This window comes from Tachypleus tridentatus, chromosome 3, assembly GCF_004210375.1.
Source record: "Tachypleus tridentatus isolate NWPU-2018 chromosome 3, ASM421037v1, whole genome shotgun sequence".
NCBI classification, from domain to species: Eukaryota; Metazoa; Arthropoda; class Merostomata; order Xiphosura; family Limulidae; genus Tachypleus; species Tachypleus tridentatus.
In genome coordinates, this window is record NC_134827.1 from 8,460,982 (window position 1) to 8,480,896 (window position 19,915).

The following is a 19,915-nucleotide window of genomic DNA, read 5'->3' on the forward strand; positions in this document are numbered from 1 at the left end:
CTGGGAAAACCCTTTTTATTATCCAATGTGCATCCCCCATCTTCGTGAAATTTTTACCCTGTGTGCATGTAGATTTGCAATAGGGGTCACGATTTTCCTGTTTCGCCTCCGTTTCTTGTCATATAGAACTCTTTTCTCTATTCTTAGGGTGCAAATATGACGTCATCAATAATCACTCGCAGATCCAATGCACTGGCGCCGTCTATACAGATATAATAGTACTGTCTGTTATATGTCTGTAAATACTTCGCAAGGTGTGGAGATTTATTTTCAATTTTGCATTTTGCGGTTTTTAGAAGTGTTTTTGCGGTTTGTTTGTTTTTTTACCACTACTTCGCCCCTGTTAATGGGTCTTCACCAAATATGGGATGGAGGTTTGTAGGATCCAAGAGGAGATACACTTAAATTTGCGGTTTCACATTTTGTGTTTTTGCTGTTTTTATGGGTGTTTTGGTGTATGTTGTTTTTTTAAATTATACATAAAGGAAACAAGTTTTCATGTCCTAAGATGACCTTTCAATAATCATGAATTTACATGACTTTCGTCCAGGGTACGGGTACCTCAGTTAGTATGGCTAAAGCTTGTCATTAAAACAATTGAAATTACATGAACCCCAATGCTTGTCCACACTAAACAATCCTTCGTGATTCCTATACGTATGGTTAAAACATGCTATTGGAATATTTGAAATAATATATAACCTTAATACTGCAAATTTCCTTCATGAACGACACCGATTGAAAGTTCTTAGAGTGCTTATTTATCAGTAAGTACTAGCTCGGTACTCTTGCTTGAGCAAAGTAACAAATGTATATAATTTTAAAAGTCCAGGAAGTGTACCATATTTGTTTCAAAAAGACACTAAAAATTGTTAATTTAATATAACTTTAAATTTCTTTCGTATATAGGCACGCAGTGTAATGCCAAGAATGTCATGGAAACTGTAAAAGTACAAATACAGTAAGGACAAAAAATAATGCCCCACCGCTTTTAATAATGAATAACCTCAAGTTTGAATTTTTGTACACCTACATGGCGTCAAAGCAGAAAGAAAAAACTATCGTAAAAGAACGAACAAAAAAAAAGTTACTGATGATGTTCAGACTCCATGGAGTCTGAAAAATAAACATTAATAAAGGACCACTTAGTAAGTAAAACAAAATACACATCCGAATGAGTGTGCAATTATTCAACCCTGAATGCATTTATAAACAACAACTACTACTGCTGCTACTAACTAAATATGAAGTAAAACTAAAACAAAATTACTGATGAATCATATTTATAAACTTTGTATGTTGCATGAAATAGTTGTGAATTTCAGGAAGGATTCCGACTAGTGTAAAAGTTTGGAGATGTGTAACATTATAACTCAATGTTTTGTGAATCTGTACATAAAAAAAACGTATATATAGTAATGTTATTCTGAAATTTTTGGAATTTTCCAAAGCTTTCTTAATGGTTCTTTGATCAAACACGTACATATATAATACACGCTGTATCCGCTTTGACTTTAACAAGAACTGAGAAAGGAATATTCACCTATGTTATTAATTGTACTGAAGCTAATTATTTCGTTATACGTGTTTATATATATATATGTGTGTGTGTGTGTGTGTGTGTGTGTGTGTGTGTGTGTGTGTGTGTGTGTGTAAATAAATATACACATACATTTAGGTAGTATCTATCCACGTAGCTGTATTTAATTAAACATTATACAAGTATAAAGTATCCTGAGACACTGCTTTAACTTGGTCGGTTCACGTTTTCCATGCACTTTGTGTGTAAATCATCAGTCTTTGACCCTGACATCTTTCGACTGTTCGCTTGGGTAAGTCGTCTTTATTCCCATACAAACTATCGGCGCCGAGACTCGTCTGAGTCGCACTTCATGAACTCTGCCAATGATGGATGGATGGATGGTAGAGGCAATTCGAAACCCGTAAAGCTATTCTAGTTTACACAGCTTCCTCATTGGCAGTGCAAGCATTGTTGAACAGATAGCACAATCAGATTTAGAATGGATCGAAAGCTCATCAGATTCAATTTAAGAAAATACGAAATAAAGTAAGACAAAAACTTCTTTTATATTTAGTCACGAATTGAATAAATACTGGAATAAGTAAACATTCATAAGCCTCTTTATGACAAAAACTTAACATTTATATAATTGTAAGACTAAATAATTTATCGATAAAGATATAGAGATACACCCAGAATGATAACTCTAAGTTACGTTATGAAGTAAGAATTAATGAAAAATGAGTGTTACTGTATATACGTTATACCTAAGGTGTAGAAATAGTCACTAATTCTTTTTAGCGTTGTTAACAATAAGTAGGTGTAATAATTGAATCTCAACTTGTCATTGTAGACCTAAAGTCATCAAGACAGTATCTGGAGTATTAATAGGCAGTCTATCAAAGCATATTCCCTGTGCTACTTCCTGTGGTTCATAGGTAAACTTAAGGGCTTTTAACACTAAAATTCAGGATTTGATCCCTTCAATGGACACAGTGTACGTAGGTCATTGTGCATCATAGTGCTTACGTAAAACTTAAGCTAACAACAAAATATACTGAATTTTCTGTAAACTGGAAACGTGTGTCAAAAACGGCTCATTCTTTAAGGGCCCGGCATGGCCAGGTGGTTAAGGTGCTTGACTTCCAATATGATGGTCGCGGGTTCAAAATTTCGCAACACCAGACGTGCTCACCCATTCAACCGTATGACATTATAATTTGCCAGTCAATTCCACTATTTGTGGCATTAGATGGTGATGACTATCTGCCTTCCCTGTAGTCTTTCATTTCTAAGTTAGGGACGTGTAGCGCAGATAGCCCTCGTTTAGCTTTGCACAAAATTGAACACAAGCAAACATTCTTTAACAATTGTGAAACATTAAATTTTACGATCCATATATTCTTTTTTCTGAGACTCGTTTAAAAGCATCATGCCCCTCCCAGTGGCACAGAGGCATTTCTGCAGACTTACAACGCTAGAAACCGAGTTTCGATACCCGTGGTGGGCAGAACACAGATAGACTATTCTGTAACATTTTGTGATTAACTTAAAACAATCAATGCATCATGACAAATATCTCGATTAGACGTATATAAGTTACATATTGCACTTAATTTATTACAAGGTATTAGAGTATACTCCACTGATGTTCACGCTGTCAGCAGTAATTGGTCAGAATCTGATTAATCTCTTTATAAACCTATTCCCGCTTTTATTGAAGGATTTTAAAGAGAGTTTTTGAAATATATTCCTAATCTATATCTAAGATTGTTCAACTTCATTATACTCGAACTATTTGTTTGAAGTTTCGTCCCTTTTCCACATTGTATGTAGGAGATCTAAGTTAATTATTACATGTTTACCTTGATGATTATCGCAATGATAATGGTACCATTTATCACAAAAAATAACACAAATTAAAATTACCACGTCACGAATTATGGAGAAAATGACTGAATTTTGTTTTCTGTGCTGGTTTATTATTCTGTTACGTTTCGTAAAACGAATTTGAATGGAAGTAAATAGAAAGAGGGAAGCTAATATTTTAGTTCGTGAAAAAATAATCTAGGGGAAAAATATATTACTTATGCTACATTCCACCATAAAAATATTATACCAGACAAGGTTTTAATTAAATGGTATCTTACAGACGAAAGTCGGTATTAATTATCAAACGAGTTCGACGACGTGATGGCGGCAAGTATAGATGTCGAGCATCCAATATTTTGTCTCCACCATCTGTCAGTGAAACTGAGATTATTGTCCAATCAAAAAGGCACAAAAATCGTAAGTATACATACCTGAATAGTATTTAATATGTATGATATTTGTTTACAAGTTCATAATTTAGTACGTGTAGATGAACTTGAAACATTCGTGTGAAATGTAATTCACCAAGTTAAAAGTACAGTTGTATTATGTTTAATTTTTCAAATTATATAATAATAGTATTTATTGTTTCAAATGTTAAAGTCCAGATCGTTTGTAATAATATATGCAAATCTTATATATTAAGATATAGTAACGTATTCAGTTTTAGTTGTGTGAAGTAAATGTAGAAATGCGTTAATTGTTGTGACTTTAAATATCATTCGACTTTCTAGTGTAATTTTAATGGCCTACAACCCAAAACGATGCATGATCTTTCGAACCACCTAAGTCGTACTTCACATGATGCCATTATCATCTGGAAAAAAAAAAGCAATAGTTTTACAGAAATAGAAACTTCGTGTTTTTTTTCTCGTGTAAAGAACACTAAAAATAGTTTACTGATGTCTTAACAATAACCAGTATTTATAATGAAATAACATGTAACACAATTGTTCTAAAGACTTTAACACTAGAAATAAACGATCTTTGCAACATAAATGCGTTATTTTTCTTTAATTTGACATAAATGTTTCACTTTACAGCTTCTTTACAAGCGTTCCACTAAAGCGTTATCAGGTGATTTACTTCTAGTATTAAATGTCTTTTAAACATTAATATGTACTTCAAAAATTAAATAATGTTCTGGTAATTTATTTTCTTATTGAAATGGAATCTTTGTTGAATTAATTCGAAAAAAAAATGTAATCTTAGGTTAAAACTGGACATAAAACTTGTAGAAAAAATATATTTTCTTAGCAAAAAGGGAATTTGTTATGCTTAATACTTTTAACTATCCGAAGTGTATAAAGGCTAATAACTAACAAAGACCAATAACATACTAACTACTTAATAACGCCCTCTAGCTTGGCAATGGGATTAGCTAGGTATGCCTTAGGTGAAGGTTTAGTTGCCGAGTCTTTGAAATTGCGCCGAAATAAATAGGCTTAGGTTATCCTTTCATGCTTACGCTGAAAATCAAAGCATAGCTTGCTATTAATATTAAACTTCTTCCTAACATCCAAGTCCTCGCTTGAAAATAATCATGCACTAATGCTAATAGTTAAATCCTAGCTGCTAAGGTGCACTTACGCTAGGTTGTATTTATGGTATTTGAGGTGTAATAGAGTCTCCACACTGGCAATTCAAAGGACGACCTTGTGATGTCCGGTCCTACTGCCTGAATGGAGGGAACTGTACCATGATCGAGTCCCTGCAGGAGCGGGTGTGTGAGTAAGTTATGCTATTTCTTTGCTACATTTCTAGGTACTTGTATAAATATGTAAATATTCATTGTATTTTTCTTTTCTTTTATTATCTTTGTTTCATTTTTAATCTTATTTTACACCAACTTCTCCAACACACAGGCAACTTGGCGAGTTTTTACTTAACTCTAGAATTACTAGAAAAGTTCATATAGACTTCATTGACTTTTAATTACATTCTCTAAACTAATTATACACCAAATTGCTTGTAGGCCAATTACTTTATTGCTAACATTCTCTAATAATATAAGAGTCAAACGAAAACAACACTAAACAAACAAACGAAAGAACACTGCTAATATTTTCATTACTCTCAGTAATTAGAGCAGGGGTTCCCAACCTTTTGGCACTCGCGACCCCTTACCTAAAAGTTTGAAACCCATGTGACCCCCTACTTAGGGCTTACTATTAGCAGCTTGATTTTTCTTTTATTTTCTGTGAAGGAGAGGGAAAGAAACATCGAAAAAATATTTTAAAATTCTGTAATTATTTATTAGCAAATTAAATCACATTGGTCCAACCTGAATTCACAAAAAGAACATATATTTCTTAAAATAATATTAACATAGGTTTGAACAGCTATCCAACCCAGCTAGTGAGATGCCTGATGTTGCATTTCAGCAGCAAGCTTTGAAATTCGTGGCCGAGGGTTTGTTAGAGCCAGTCTCATGTCATCTCCAACATCCAATCTGTTCCTATTCTTTGTTTTTATATTGACAAGAGTGGAAAATCCTGCCTCACACAAGTAGATAGAAGCAAATGGAACAAGGACACGTAAAGCTATGATGCTGACTTTGGAGTATGACTGATACATAGCGCACCAGAACTGAGTCACGGATTTCACCTTGAAGAGATCACGAGCTGAAGAGTCGTTCCTTAGATCCAGAAATTCATCTTGGATATCATCTGGGATGCTGGATACATCAAGTTCAGTACAAAATGGGTTCCTTACCAGGGCCTCCTGTTCCTGTGATAGCTCAGGGAAGTAACGCTTGACTTCCTTTTCTAGAGACTGAAGATGTTCGGTAATCTCATCCTTGAGGAACTGATCCAGTTGGATCTGGGACTCATCCGTCACTCCACAAAGTTTTTCAAACATAGCGATGATTCCAAGATTGGTTTTCCGACGCCAGTTCTGCAGTTTGGAAACAAAGGCCCGAAGACTATCTTGAAAAAGGAGAACATGTGTTTCCCTTCCTTGAAGCTTCAAATTGAGCTTGTTCAGCTGGTCAAAAATGTCGGCTAGGTACGCAACCCTTTTATTCCATGCTTCATCTTCGAAGTGAGCTACAAGATCTTTCCTTTCTTGAGTCTCCAGGAATAGCTTTATTTCATCTTTCATTTCAAAGACACTATTAATAACGTGTCCTTTCGACAACCAACGTACTGCTGTGTAGAAGAGAAGGACTTTGTGGTCAGCATTCATTTCTTTGCATAGTTCTTTGAATAGGCGAGTGTTGAGTGCTTGAGTCTTCACATAATTTACAATTTTGATTACAGATTCAAGCACTTCCTGCAGAGAGGCAGGGAGCATCTGGCGAGAGCATATCGGTGAATCATGCAGTGGATGCCCTTTGCTTGAGGTGCTAGCTTCTTCACTCTCGACTGGAATCCTGATTTCGATCCCAGCATAGCCGGTGCCCCATCCGTACAAACCCCCACACACGTTTTCCCATTGAAGATCTTCGTCTTGAAAAAAAGTTGAAACTTTTTTCCATGACATCATCAGCTTTTGTTGTGGTTTCAAGTGCACTGCAGAATAAGAATTCGTCTTTGATGTCACCTGAATTAATATATCTCACGAAGACAAGCAACTGAGAACATGAACTTACATCTGTTGACTCGTCGAGCTGAAAGGAGAACAAAGGGGAACCCTTGATTTCAGTCAAAACCTGTTCCTTCACATCCATAGACATTTTAGAAATGCGCCTCTGTATAGTATTATTTGACAGGGATACTTGCTGCATCTTCTTTGCACTGGCTTCTCCAAGAATAAGATTTACTGCTTTCATCATGCAGGGTTTAAGAAATGTTTCTCCAATCGTTTGAGGCTTTCTTTGTTTAGCAATTTCGAATGCAATCTCATATGAAGCTTCCAATTCGCCTGTACTCTGCTGCTGAAACGACTCACTTCTATCGATTCTTTGGCTCTTAAGACACCGTTCATGCCGTTTGAAGAAATCCAAACCCTTTTTTGCGTGTTATGGATGTTTCGTCTCGAGATGACGCTTGAGTTTTGATGGTTTCATTGACTCTGCACTTAGAACAGCATGCACAAAACACACTGTGGTTTCTCGATGCCGTCATTGGCGAGCACAGTGGTGAAGCCAATGTTGAGGTAGCATTCTGAGTATCTGCGCCGTTTAGCTATGGACACAACTCACCTCTACTGCTTACTTATCTCCTTGTTAAAACAAAATAAAAATGTTGAATAATGAACGCTTTGGCAAATGTAGATCTTACACTGACTACTTGTGGGGGGGTGCAGGTAGAATAATGATGGTGTAAGTATTGGGAGGGAAGGGAGCGTGGCCAGTCGCGCGATTCGTCATCCACCAATCAGCAACGGACATGTGACTCACGTGTCGACAGCGAGCACAAACACACTTAATCACAGCTAAACAGACACACAAGCATACGTACATGCGCGTGCACTCACATACTCGCTACTCACTAGTACACACATACATACAGTTGCAGACACATACACATTCACACAGGCACATTCATTCACAGGCACGCATACATACACCCATAATATCACCTAATGACATTGAACTAACGTAGCACACGTTTTGCTTTGCACCGAAACAAAAAAAAAAAAGCAAGAGCATGAAGATGTAATTGATGAAATAAAATTAATGTTATCCCAAGCTACTTCTAACAAGGCTTCGCGACACCCCTAATTAATTTATTGTATGATTTGTAAGTACAAATTAAAATGTGAAAAATGGTCATTTGATGTTCATTTACAAAAGCTAACTAAATACAGCTTTTAATTAAAATTTATATTTCACAACTAATTCAATTTTTTTAAACATTACAGTAACACTTGAATATAATTTGAATAATTTTTAAAATACGAATTGTAATCCAAAGAATTTATTAGTTCTTTGGTTGGTTGTTTATTATTAAGAGCAAAGCTGTAATAAATGTTAAGTTCTACAATGAATTGTATTTTTTTTTATTCTGCATATGAAATTTCTTGTTATCTTAACGCTTTGAAAATTACGAAAATCAACGTTTTTATTCATGTGCTCCTTACTTTGGTGCGTCTTTGAAAAAGTGTTTTTTTCCCTACAAAACATTAATTATTATTTCCAAGCATTAAGTTTGAATGTCATACAGATTGTTACATATTACTGTTATTTGGTTTCTCGTTTTCATTTCTATCAAATTCAAGGTTAAAAATCTTACTCTACTTTTAAATATACAAATAAAAAACATAGATATTGAGCTACTAAACACTGTTATATATTTCACACCTTTGGGAAGAACATTCTAATCGAAAGTTAAGAGATATTTGAATATTTTTTTTATTCTCTACCAAGCAACGTTGATCTTTCTTATATAAACTTTTACCAAAAAATTCATTAAAATTTAAAACATTTTTAGAAAAATTGTTTAAAAGGTTTTAAAACGATGCCAAATCCTAATACGAGAAATACGAAGTTTAACACGTTGCTTTGTTGTTATGATTGGCCCGACAAGGCCAGGTAGTTAGGGTTCTCGACTTAGAATCGCGGGTTTGAATCCCGTCACACCAATCATGCTCGCCCTTTCAGCCATGCAAGCGTTATAATGTGATGATCAATTCTACTATTTGTTGGTAAAAGAGCAGCCCGAGAGTTGGCGGTAGTCGATGATGACTAGCTGCCTTCCCTCTAGTCTTTCAACGCTAAATTAGGGACGACTAGCGCAGATAGCCCTCGTGTAACTTTGCGCGAAATTTAAAAACAAAGAAACTTGTTATGATTACTTAATAATTCAACATCCAGCGCTCCCGATAAAAAGAAAAAAGCGTATCAAATTTTATGAAAACATAAAAAATATAAAATTGCAAACCACGCCACAAAGATTTTAAATTTTCAATACTAAGAATAAGACACTTATCCAAAACTAAATATTATTACTTTAACATCTTCGGTAATCTATTTGGTTGAACTGATGGAACTCTCAAGTCTTCCAAACTGATACTTTAAAATGTTTGGCTATTGTAGTTTTAGCAATTAATATTGTTTTATTGTAAGACTTTTACGTAGCAGATTTTTTTTGATGAAGTGAGCATCTGAACTATTAGTTACTTCATTACGACATCCTGTTGCTTTGATATGTTTCAATAGTTTTTGGCATCATAAAGCATTAAAACTTTCTAAAGGTAAGGCACGACTATTAATTGTAGATGTATTTCAGTTGTAAACATTACAGGTTTGTAAGTGACAAACATTTAAAATGTGGAGCTTTAATACTTAAATTCTCTCTAACTTTGTTTGTTGATTCCTATTATTAACAAGCTAGTGTTCAGGATTAAACGTGTAAATTTTAACTCCTAAAATTTAACACTCGAATAAAGATTATCACATTTTATACATTACGTTCGACTCAACCAGGAACGGGTCGTTATACCTATTTTGGGGACCTGTGCAAAACCTCTCTTTGGGGCCTCTACACTTTATCAGACACCCATACTAATTACTAACTACTTCATCTGGCGTTGTGGTGAAAAAGGCGAAAAGGTTTTTTTTTTTTTGTTTCCCCAATAGTTATTTTAAAGATAGTTAACAAAGTGTAAACTATTGAAAAAACAACAATAAGAGACACCCAACAATTATAATGTTATTGAAATACCAATGTTAATATAAAAATAGTTAAAATGGTAGAATGTAGATAACACAACAATAAAAAACATCAAATAGTTAAAATGGTATTGAAACGCCAATGATGTTACAGTCGTATGACAACTCGGAAAGTAGCTTTTCGTGTTTCAGCTGCATCAATGCTCTGGTACAATATCTGAACAACTGAGCTAACAGACGAATTTTAAATGTATATCCAATAATTTTTAGTCTACTTAGACTCCCTTACGACCGCGTTCACTTTAAATAGAGCTTTTATTAATTAAACTCTTGTATGGAATTTAAGAGTTCCATAATAAGTTTACAGAAGTAACGTTCACCCCCTATTCAGTTTGCTGATAAAGCCAATATCACTTTCTCAAATCAGATAAAAAAATTAAATTATTCATCTTGCCACTGGGGACTCTAATGGGGTTCCTGACCAGTTCGGGAAACTGTGAAATTTCATGGTTTGTAGTGCTCTAACGCCGCCCCTTAGTATATTTTTAGTGCAGTAAATAAATAGATTAATATTGTCATTTTTGTTTAATACTAGGAAAAAATCTATTAAGTAAATCCATCAAATGAATAGTGTTTTTTTTAATTAGTTCTAAAAATTTATCTTTACAAATTAGTCTCTAATGCTACTTATCTATTATTTGTTTTTCATAATCTATAGTCTTTCATGTTTAAAAGTGTTTTGTTTTACTACAAAAAGCAGTTGGGATTTTTAACAAAACACGATTAAATGAATTAATGAGTTAAAAAAGTCTATATTAAATAAATTTGAAAGCTATTGATTTCTGATTTGGAATTTTTTGTTTATTTTGCAATAGATGTGCCGATGGATATAAAGGTCTTCGGTGCGAACACAAAGACACGACCCATACTTTTGATAGTATGTTTAAGATCGTTTTTATTTATTTATCGGTTTATTTATTTATTTGCAGCGCTGTCTTTTGACAACGTTAATTTGTTTTTAAAATTGAAATGTTATACTGTCCTCGAAAAGCTGTTTTTGTCCACCATGTTTTTAATTTAGCGTTTTCATGATGAAAATACAAAGACACTCATTTGTTGAAACATGGGAATGACAAAAACTGTTTTCGTCAAAAGATGAAGCAAATGTTTTAATTATATGATCTTCAGATTTTATTCTGTACAATTTTTATCTTACTTTATTTATTTGCTATTTTTATTTATTTATTTTGATTATAAATTATCGTAAATAAGTCTAATACTGTCACCTATCAACAGGTCCATATAAACCGTATAAGAACTACTGAAATATGTTATAAAAATTGTAGTTTTCAATTTGAAATTAATCTTCTGGTTCAAAATGTATTTGTCGGAAATTCCATAAGAGCAACAGAAAATCTTAATATATTTTTCTCACGTAGAAAAAAAAAGACAAAACTACGACATGCCTCTCCTTTAAGCATAATTACTTAGATAGTAAATTATTTATGAGTAAATAATGATAAAGTATAAAAAATACACATTTGTCCTTGTTTTCAGCAACCATATAACTTAATAAAAAATCAAAATATTAACCTAAAACCTATTTATCAATAACATAAATGCGTTGTTGTTGTTTTTCATCAGGAAATTTAAATTTGTGAAAATATTTTTATGATATTTCAGCTAAGACTTGTTCAGAGACTCAGAAGCAACGTACATAACTTACAAAACCAATCTTGCGTTATTTCAGTCTTTAATCGCCCCCTCCTTTTTTTTTTGAAATGTCACAGGAATTAATAGAGTTGTTCGAAATAAGAAATAGAATTTTGTTCACTTGTGTTCTTATGCCGGCAGTTAAATAACAACTTAATATTTTATTTATTTCTTTTTTTTTAAATTTTTCTGAAAACAAGCTAATATGATACGAATCAGGTTTTCTTGCACCACAAGTCAGTTAATAAGCTTTCAATTCTTCAGCGCTCACAAGATCATCTTCCCATTCTTCTCCATCCAATAAAGGAAATCAAAGATCTGGATCAGTCAGTTCTGTAGCGTCACGCCGAAGAAAAATTCGGAGGAAGTCGCAAAAAAGTAGGTTAAATAGTTAAAGAAGGACCAATGGATTATATTAACTACTTGCTTGGGCTTAAAAGGAGTTGGCATGTATCACATATTTTACTTTGTGGATACTGCACGTAATGAGGTTGATTTGGATTACAGTATTACTTTTACAAAATCTAATCTCGTTTAATCTGTCAGCAATAAGAACATGGACGTTATTGTTAGGTTTACAGTTGTGCAATATATCTGTTAAATTGTAATATGGAACTGTTGGTGACAAAGATTTTTTTAAAGTAAGGAAGCAGATTTCATGTTTCTTCTGAAATTTCTCTCTTTTTTTTTTCTTTTTCTTTCTGGCATTGATAGTAAGAGATTTTCTGTTTTAAACCAATAAGAGAAGCCATGGCTTTATTGCTTTGTAACGTATTTTTACTTTGTATTATTTTACCTTTACTCGTAGCTAACATTCAGAATTTATTAGATGTTGGTGATTATTGTCTTGAAGGTCACTCTTATACTTTGGTATTTTCCAATAAAAGCCACAAGTTTAGCCAGCTTTTTCATTACACATTATCTAATCAAATACAAAGAAATGTCATAAAACATCTAACGCTGTACAAGACTGCAGTGCCTGGCATTAATCTCAAAAATCGTTAATAAGCTCATTTGTAACGACTTTTAACATACTTTAAAATATCGTAATATTCAGTATTTTGTTACTTATTCGAACAAATCAACATCATTCCCTTCTATCAATCAGGTTTTTCTGTTTAATGAGCATTTCTGTTTAAATGAACATTTGGTGAAAAAGCTTCTTAAATGTGTGGTTTTTACACAACTGCTGTTTATAGATCCCATAGTTTCTGGATTTTTTTTTGTTTTTATTTGTTATCATGTTATCAAGTTAATTTCGTCATTTAGAGAAACACATTGCCACTCGTCTAAAATGATTCTAACATAATAGCTTCTCATAATAAGTAAAATAATAATAATAGTAATCGTACAGTAAAACTTATTGGTATGAGGGATATTCTCAATGTTAAGATCCAGGTCAAATAACTTAAATACCTAATGAACTTTAGGGTCGCTTTGAACGTCCAACGAAAAAAAATTTATTCACAAGTGTTAATGTACAACGTTTTGACAATGTTTTTTTTCATCATTGTTTGTTACTGTGTTACACTTATAAATAACGTTTTTTTTTTTCGTTACTCATTCAGGAAGTCTCTAATTTCTTAGTATGAAGATGCGTTTCTCCTCATCAAAGCGCACATTATGTAATTACATGTTGTTGTTTCGGCTTTTGTTTTGTTTTGTAGAATGGAATTACTTATAGAGGAATCGAATTCTGCTCCAAAATATTTCAACGAGAGAAAGTTTCAGAACTGTTGTATACGAATCAAGCTTAAAATTATATATTTGATGATTTACTGTTATTTTTTCTTTCTTATTTTAAGCAGTTGCGCCACCGAACTCGGGGGACATCGTCGCAACTACAAAAGTTCTGGAAACATTTTGGGGGAAATAGAGTGTACGTATTTTATCTGTATTCTGCTTTATAATGTTCCAGTATGTATGTATAGTGTCACCTTTTTTAAACTATCGATATGAACTTGATGGATACTGTATATTATAAAATATTTCGCACGAAACGTTAAAAACATACAAAGACTTAAAATTTTTGCCCTCGTATGAGAAGGTCCGATTACGTAAAAGGCCAAGACGCTATATTTCTTAATTATCTTAAATTATGTATGTCATTCAGCGCACTTAAGATATCATTTACTCAGTATCACGCGAGTTTCTAAGAATGACAAAAAAGAATTAAATCTAAATTTTATTTTCAGATTTCCCCTGAAGTAATTTTAATGATATTTAATCCTAATCTATGTTTTATCTGTTTGTTTGCTCACAGTAAGTTTATAAAAACCATGGACATAACATTGTAAGATATAGTGCTGATAATTAAGATTCTGAAGGTATTCATACTTTTAGAAGGTGATAGATTTTTATCTCTTTATTATTTATTTATGTTATGCTAATACCTGAAACTCACCATCTGACGACATTAGCAGAGAGCTTCTAATAATCACGTCATTTGAAAATGGTTCCAACACAAGATATTATACGATATTAATATCCATATAGTTTGTAGTTCGGCTTCTTAATACATTTAAGGCATCAGTAGTAAAATTGTGTCGACCAGCAACAACAAAAACTCCGATATTGCTGTAGTAAAGTATTAGTGGAACCACTACTGGTAAAAGTAAATTATTAGTGGAACTGCTCTATATTATATTCACATGTTTTACAGTTACAAAGAAAACAGTTGTTTTTTTTTTTTTTCATAAGAAGCATCACGACAAAATTGTGCTTTAAATACTGAAAAATCATTAAATCTAATACGAATAGGCCTGGTTTCACTGATGTATGATGCATTTATTTTTCAGTCCTGTTTTAAATCTCGATTCAGTTTAGTTAATTGCCTTGAATTATCAGTAAAGAGTTAACAATCACCAAAATACTATATATGCAAAAACGGCTCGTTTGGGTTGAGAAAATATTTTACATAGAAGAGCGAACAACGTTTCGACCTTCTTCGGTCATCGTCAGGTCTCAACCCAAACGAGCCGTTTTTGCATATATATTTCTTTACAAGTGGGTTTTCTCGACATCACTGATCACCAAAATGCTTTTCACGTTTCATATTGCAAAAACTGAAAGTCGTCTAAAAATAATTTAGTTTTAAGCAGTGAAAAACGAACATAAATTAATTTGCATCTAATACATCGAAGTGTGCGATTCAAATGAGAGCATTTTGTTGAAAGTTCGAGTTTGAGGTTTAAAAGTAACACCCAGACAGAAAGATTGTGTCACCAAAATGATTTAAACAACATATCGATTCGAAACATCCCCAGAAATAAATGGAGAAAAGACATTATATGAAGACACGCATAGAGTTAGAATTGTTAATAAAAGTATTGAAATGTAGCTTCAAAGAAAGTGTGGTCTTCTAATGAGTTTGCAAACAAATATAACAAGTGTTCGCTTGTAAACATGCTCAGACTTTCCAAATAATCACAAAAAGTAGAAGCATGAATTGGGGTAATGTGCTACAAATAGAAGACACAAAGAATTTGATTTTTTTTTTAACTGGGCGAGTTTTTATGAGGAGAGGTGACCATGAAAAGTTAGTATTTAACAAAACAGTGAAACGTGGTGGTGGATATTTATTTGGTTCAAGAGTGGGAAATATTGTTAACAGTGACGGGATTAAGAATGAGGAACACATCCTGGTTGTGGAACCATGTTTAGTTTACCAGTATTTTGAACAATGAACCAAAAATACACTGCCTTGCTAAATGAGAGCTATTGTTAAGAGGTTTGGTTTTTGTTTTCTTAATTTCGCACAAAGCTACATGAAGACTATCTGCGCTAGCCTTCCCTAATTTAGCAGTGTAAGACTAGAGGGAAGGCAGCTAGTCATCACCACCCACCGCCAACTCTTTTACCAAAGAACAGTGGGATTGATCGTCACATTATAATGTCCCACGGCTGAAAGGGCAAGTATGTTTGGTGTGACGGAGATTCGAACTCGTGATCCAAATCGAGTGTCTTAACCACCTGGCCATGCCGGGCTTGTGAAGAGAAGGAAATAATTAGTATTATGAAATGATCATCACAAAATGTCAATGCTGATTCAGATGCGAATATCGTGTGATTTAAAAAGCCATGTTATAAAAGGAAAACAAATAATGTGAGACTATGTTAAGAGATTAATTTGCAAGAAGATAAAACAAAATAGTTATATATTACTGTGGTATGTCACAAGTTGCAGGAACACATCTTATTGTAAACTAACTTGATCACAGTAATATATTTATTTCTACAAAGGATATTGCTACTTAAAAGGGGCACCAGGAAAAGCAAGCGTTAAAGAAATGTAGATTATCAAAAATATTTTAATTAAAAAAATGCAGTTGTTTCAAATAGATAGGAAAATTCAGTGGGACACCAAATGGTACCGCATTAGTGCAATCAAAACAGAGAAACAAAAATCAACTTAAGTAAAAAAAAAAAAAAGACGTTTAGATTCTGAATATGTGACTGGATTGTTGCATCTCATTCAGAATCCTATAAACAAGAAAGTTGGCATGTTGCTAGTAAAGTTGTCTAGTAATTAACAATAAAGTTATGACCAGTGTTCTCTCTAAGCTGCGCGGGTGCACAACAACCAATCAAGGGCCGCTCATTATTCCAGCCGCGCACATCCTCAATAATGGTGAAGTCTCAACATGTTGACAACCTTAATGACCCTATGGCAGTCGATAGGCCTAAAGCCTAAATAACCAATTGGTAGTGTTGCAAAGCGACCTAATGAACCATTAGGGTCGATGGTCTAAAAATACCCATTTCTAAAATAATAATAACACTGATAAATAATAATGGTACTGATACACATTTAAAAAAATAAATCATTGCGCACACGGACTCGGGTAGCAATAACCCTATGGCTAATGGTAAACACTCAAGAAATATCACTGCCACAGGTGTTGTTCTAGTTTCATCTAGTGAAAGATTAAAGAAATATTGTCGTCCACACGCAATGAAACAAATTCCACGTTTTTATTTTTCGTGTCCTGTGCATTATATTTTCTCTCGTTTTGGAAAGTTCTTTGAAATGCCCCCGTGGAACAGATTGTCAAGTCTGATTATTTTTTTAGTAGTTCTGCATGTTATTAATCCCTAGGAAACTCTTTCAATTTGATGTCGGTAAACTCGGAGCAGCCGCTTCTGTACGAACTGATCGTCAGCTCTTTCATATCACGTAATAAAATCTGCAATCTCTATGTGAAATCCTTTTCGCCTTCGACATGGGTGGTAAATTCTTTTGAGGTCCTTTAGCCATTACTAGATATCAAGATAATATGGTCATCTGATTACCATTACATACATAAATTTGTATGTACTACATTGACTCATCGCTCAGTAATTCTTTCTCTTACCATATGCCAGTGATGAATTTAGTTGTGACTTCAGGAAACTTGAATCATAGGTGCCTCGGTAGTGCGTTTTAACAGTATTAAGTTTCATGAAAATTTTCACTGTTTATTTGAAGATGTTCCTTAACATATACCCCCCTAAAAAAATTGACAGATAGCAATAACCCTGTCCTTGGATCGGATTAAGAAGAAGCGATGAAAAAAATTGGCCCGAGATTCAGAACTTCATTTTTTATTTAACATGATTTAAAAGGAAGTGTACTTGAACATTGAACTTGGCACACAACGCTGCAGTTATTTATATTTTGGAAAAGTATACAGCCATCATCCTTTCAGTTATGAGGAGTATTCGTTATTCCTGATGTATGTGTTTGTTTGAGGTTAAGCACAATGGACTGTCTGACCACAGGTATTGAAATCCAGTTTCTAGCGTTGTTTGTTTAAAGATGAGCACAAAGCTACACAATGGGCTGTCCGTGTTCTGCCCATTACGGGTATCGAAACACTGCTTCTAGCGTCTGTAAACATTAGAGCTGTGCTACTGGGAGGGAGGAAGGTTTATCTGTGTGTCTGCAGGAATTGGCTAAATCTATTTTGTACAGATAAAATGATTTTTTTAAAAGGCTGCGTGTTCAAAAAAGTGAACTTGAAGTGAAACCTAAAAAAATTGACAGATAGCAATAACCCTGTCCTTGGATCGGATTAAGAAGAAGCGATGAAAAAAATTGGCCCGAGATTCAGAACTTCATTTTTTATTTAACATGATTTAAAAGGAAGTGTACTTGAACATTGAACTTGGCACACAACGCTGCAGTTATTTATATTTTGGAAAAGTATACAGCCATCATCCTTTCAGTTATGAGGAGTATTCGTTATTCCTGATGTATGTGTTTGTTTGAGGTTAAGCACAATGGACTGTCTGACCACAGGTATTGAAATCCAGTTTCTAGCGTTGTTTGTTTAAAGATGAGCACAAAGCTACACAATGGGCTGTCCGTGTTCTGCCCATTACGGGTATCGAAACACTGCTTCTAGCGTCTGTAAACATTAGAGCTGTGCTACTGGGAGGGAGGAAGGTTTATCTGTGTGTCTGCAGGAATTGGCTAAATCTATTTTGTACAGATAAAATGATTTTTTTAAAAGGCTGCGTGTTCAAAAAAGTGAACTTGAAGTAGCAATAAATATTTGATTAAAACAAATCTTCGTCCTATTCTTTTAAACATTAGTGAAACTTCTCTAGAGTTTAAGCTAAGTGTTTTTAAGCATCAAATTATTTAACTGTTAACCACTTCTTGCCAAAAACAAAGCTTTTGTTTTCTTGCTGAAATATGAGAGATTCTTCATTCAGTGGGATAAGAATAGGAAGTGGTTCACCAACTATGTCCATGTCTGAAGAAAGCTACCTGGAATTTGAGATTATGCCTAATTGTAAGAAAGGGAGTTTATTTATATGACTTGCCCAGAAAGTTTAGCTTTAAAAAAAACAAAAAACCAACAACATCACGTTTCTTTTCATTATGTATTATCGCTTAAATGTTTCTAGAAACACTCAGAGTCCTTTAAGGAGAAATATTAATTAACTGAGTTCAGGGGCGTAGATTTTTTACACCCAATGGGGGGAGGGATGATTTTTGCAACCACTTGTGTAGACTGTTCAATTTGCAAATTGGTAATCTCTGATTACGTGAACCTGAAAGCTGTAAACATGCAGTCACAGAGTAATCTTGTTGCCACGATACTTGCATGTATACTTAAGCCTACTGACTGATACGTGCGAAGTTACGAACTATAACTTAGATCGAAAAGCTTAGAAGCACGCCTATATTAAAGATGTACATTTCGGCTACTGGAAAAGCCTACATCTAGGCCTAATTATGTAATTCGATTGGTAAGAACACGAGAATCACAAGAACAAACACAATTTGTAGGCCTGTGATGCAATAAAACAATTCAACAGACCAAACTGTAGGGGGGATGATTGTATGCACCATACCTCCCACCTAAAATAAAGGGGGGGATGTATACCCTCCATCCCCCCCAGGATTTACGCCCCTGACTGAGTTACTCATAAACATTAGCAACGCTCTTTTATCCTTTTTTTAAAAAATTAAAACTTTGTTCTAGTGATAATACAGAGAAAACATCTATCGCTTTATAAATCTTACGTCTTCAAATCTAAAATCGAGTTGGCCTCGGATTCTCGAGAATGTCATAGTGAATCGTGTTTCTCTATTCAAATTATTGTTTTTATCTTGAGTGATTGGTGTATATTAATATTACACTTCAGTCGATTTAGTTTTCATTAGTCAGCTGAACAACGATGTTTGACAGGATTAGAACACAATAGAGGACTCGCGTTACCTAATATAAGAAAGATCATCTTTGTAGCAGCATATTAGCGCTGTTAAAGTTTCAGTCTTACTTGTTTATATGTAATCCAAAATGATGTCAACGTTTGTGCTGAGACTCAGTGTGAAATCATTAGTCGTCGTTGTGTCCCCCAGTGGCATTTCTATGGACTTGTACCGCTAGAAACTAAGTTTCAAAATCCGTCGTGGGCAGAGCACAGATAACGTTTCCTGTAGCTTTTCTACAAAAAAAAATCGTCGTCATAATAGTTGTATCTTTTACATGTTTCGTTTCAATTTTTATTCTTGATATGTTACAGAAGATGACGTTTTTGTGAAACTAATATTATAAAATTGAACACTAAATAAAACCTTATGAGAAAATTTACAGCTGTCAGGCATTTTCATTCTACAGTTGCAGCTGTTTCAGTACCTGGTCTAATTGACAGTTTCTTTTTTTTTTTTTTTTTACAGGAATTCAGATGTTTGCATCACTTTAATCGATTGATTCGGCTTTCAGAGTGGATACGTATAACTGCAGAGATAACTT

General features: G+C 33.8%; 1 protein-coding gene across 9 annotated transcripts in view; it reads left to right on the forward strand.

Moving 5' to 3' along the window:
* The window catches only part of LOC143246300 (protein vein-like), a 110,195-nt gene that overhangs the window by 77,607 nt on the left and 12,673 nt on the right, over window positions 1-19,915 (forward strand). The window contains exons 3-7 of one of the 9 annotated variants that reach the window (XM_076492780.1): window positions 3,675-3,811; window positions 5,011-5,125; window positions 10,829-10,890; window positions 11,931-12,048; window positions 13,475-13,545. In XM_076492780.1, the coding sequence (XP_076348895.1) occupies window positions 3,675-3,811; window positions 5,011-5,125; window positions 10,829-10,890; window positions 11,931-12,048; window positions 13,475-13,545 (503 nt within the window). Of the gene's footprint in view, window positions 1-3,674; window positions 3,812-5,010; window positions 5,126-10,828; window positions 10,891-11,930; window positions 12,049-13,471; window positions 13,546-19,915 lie in introns of all 9 variants that reach the window. The other 8 variants (XM_076492783.1, XM_076492784.1, XM_076492782.1 and 5 more) reach the window with 8 other exon arrangements.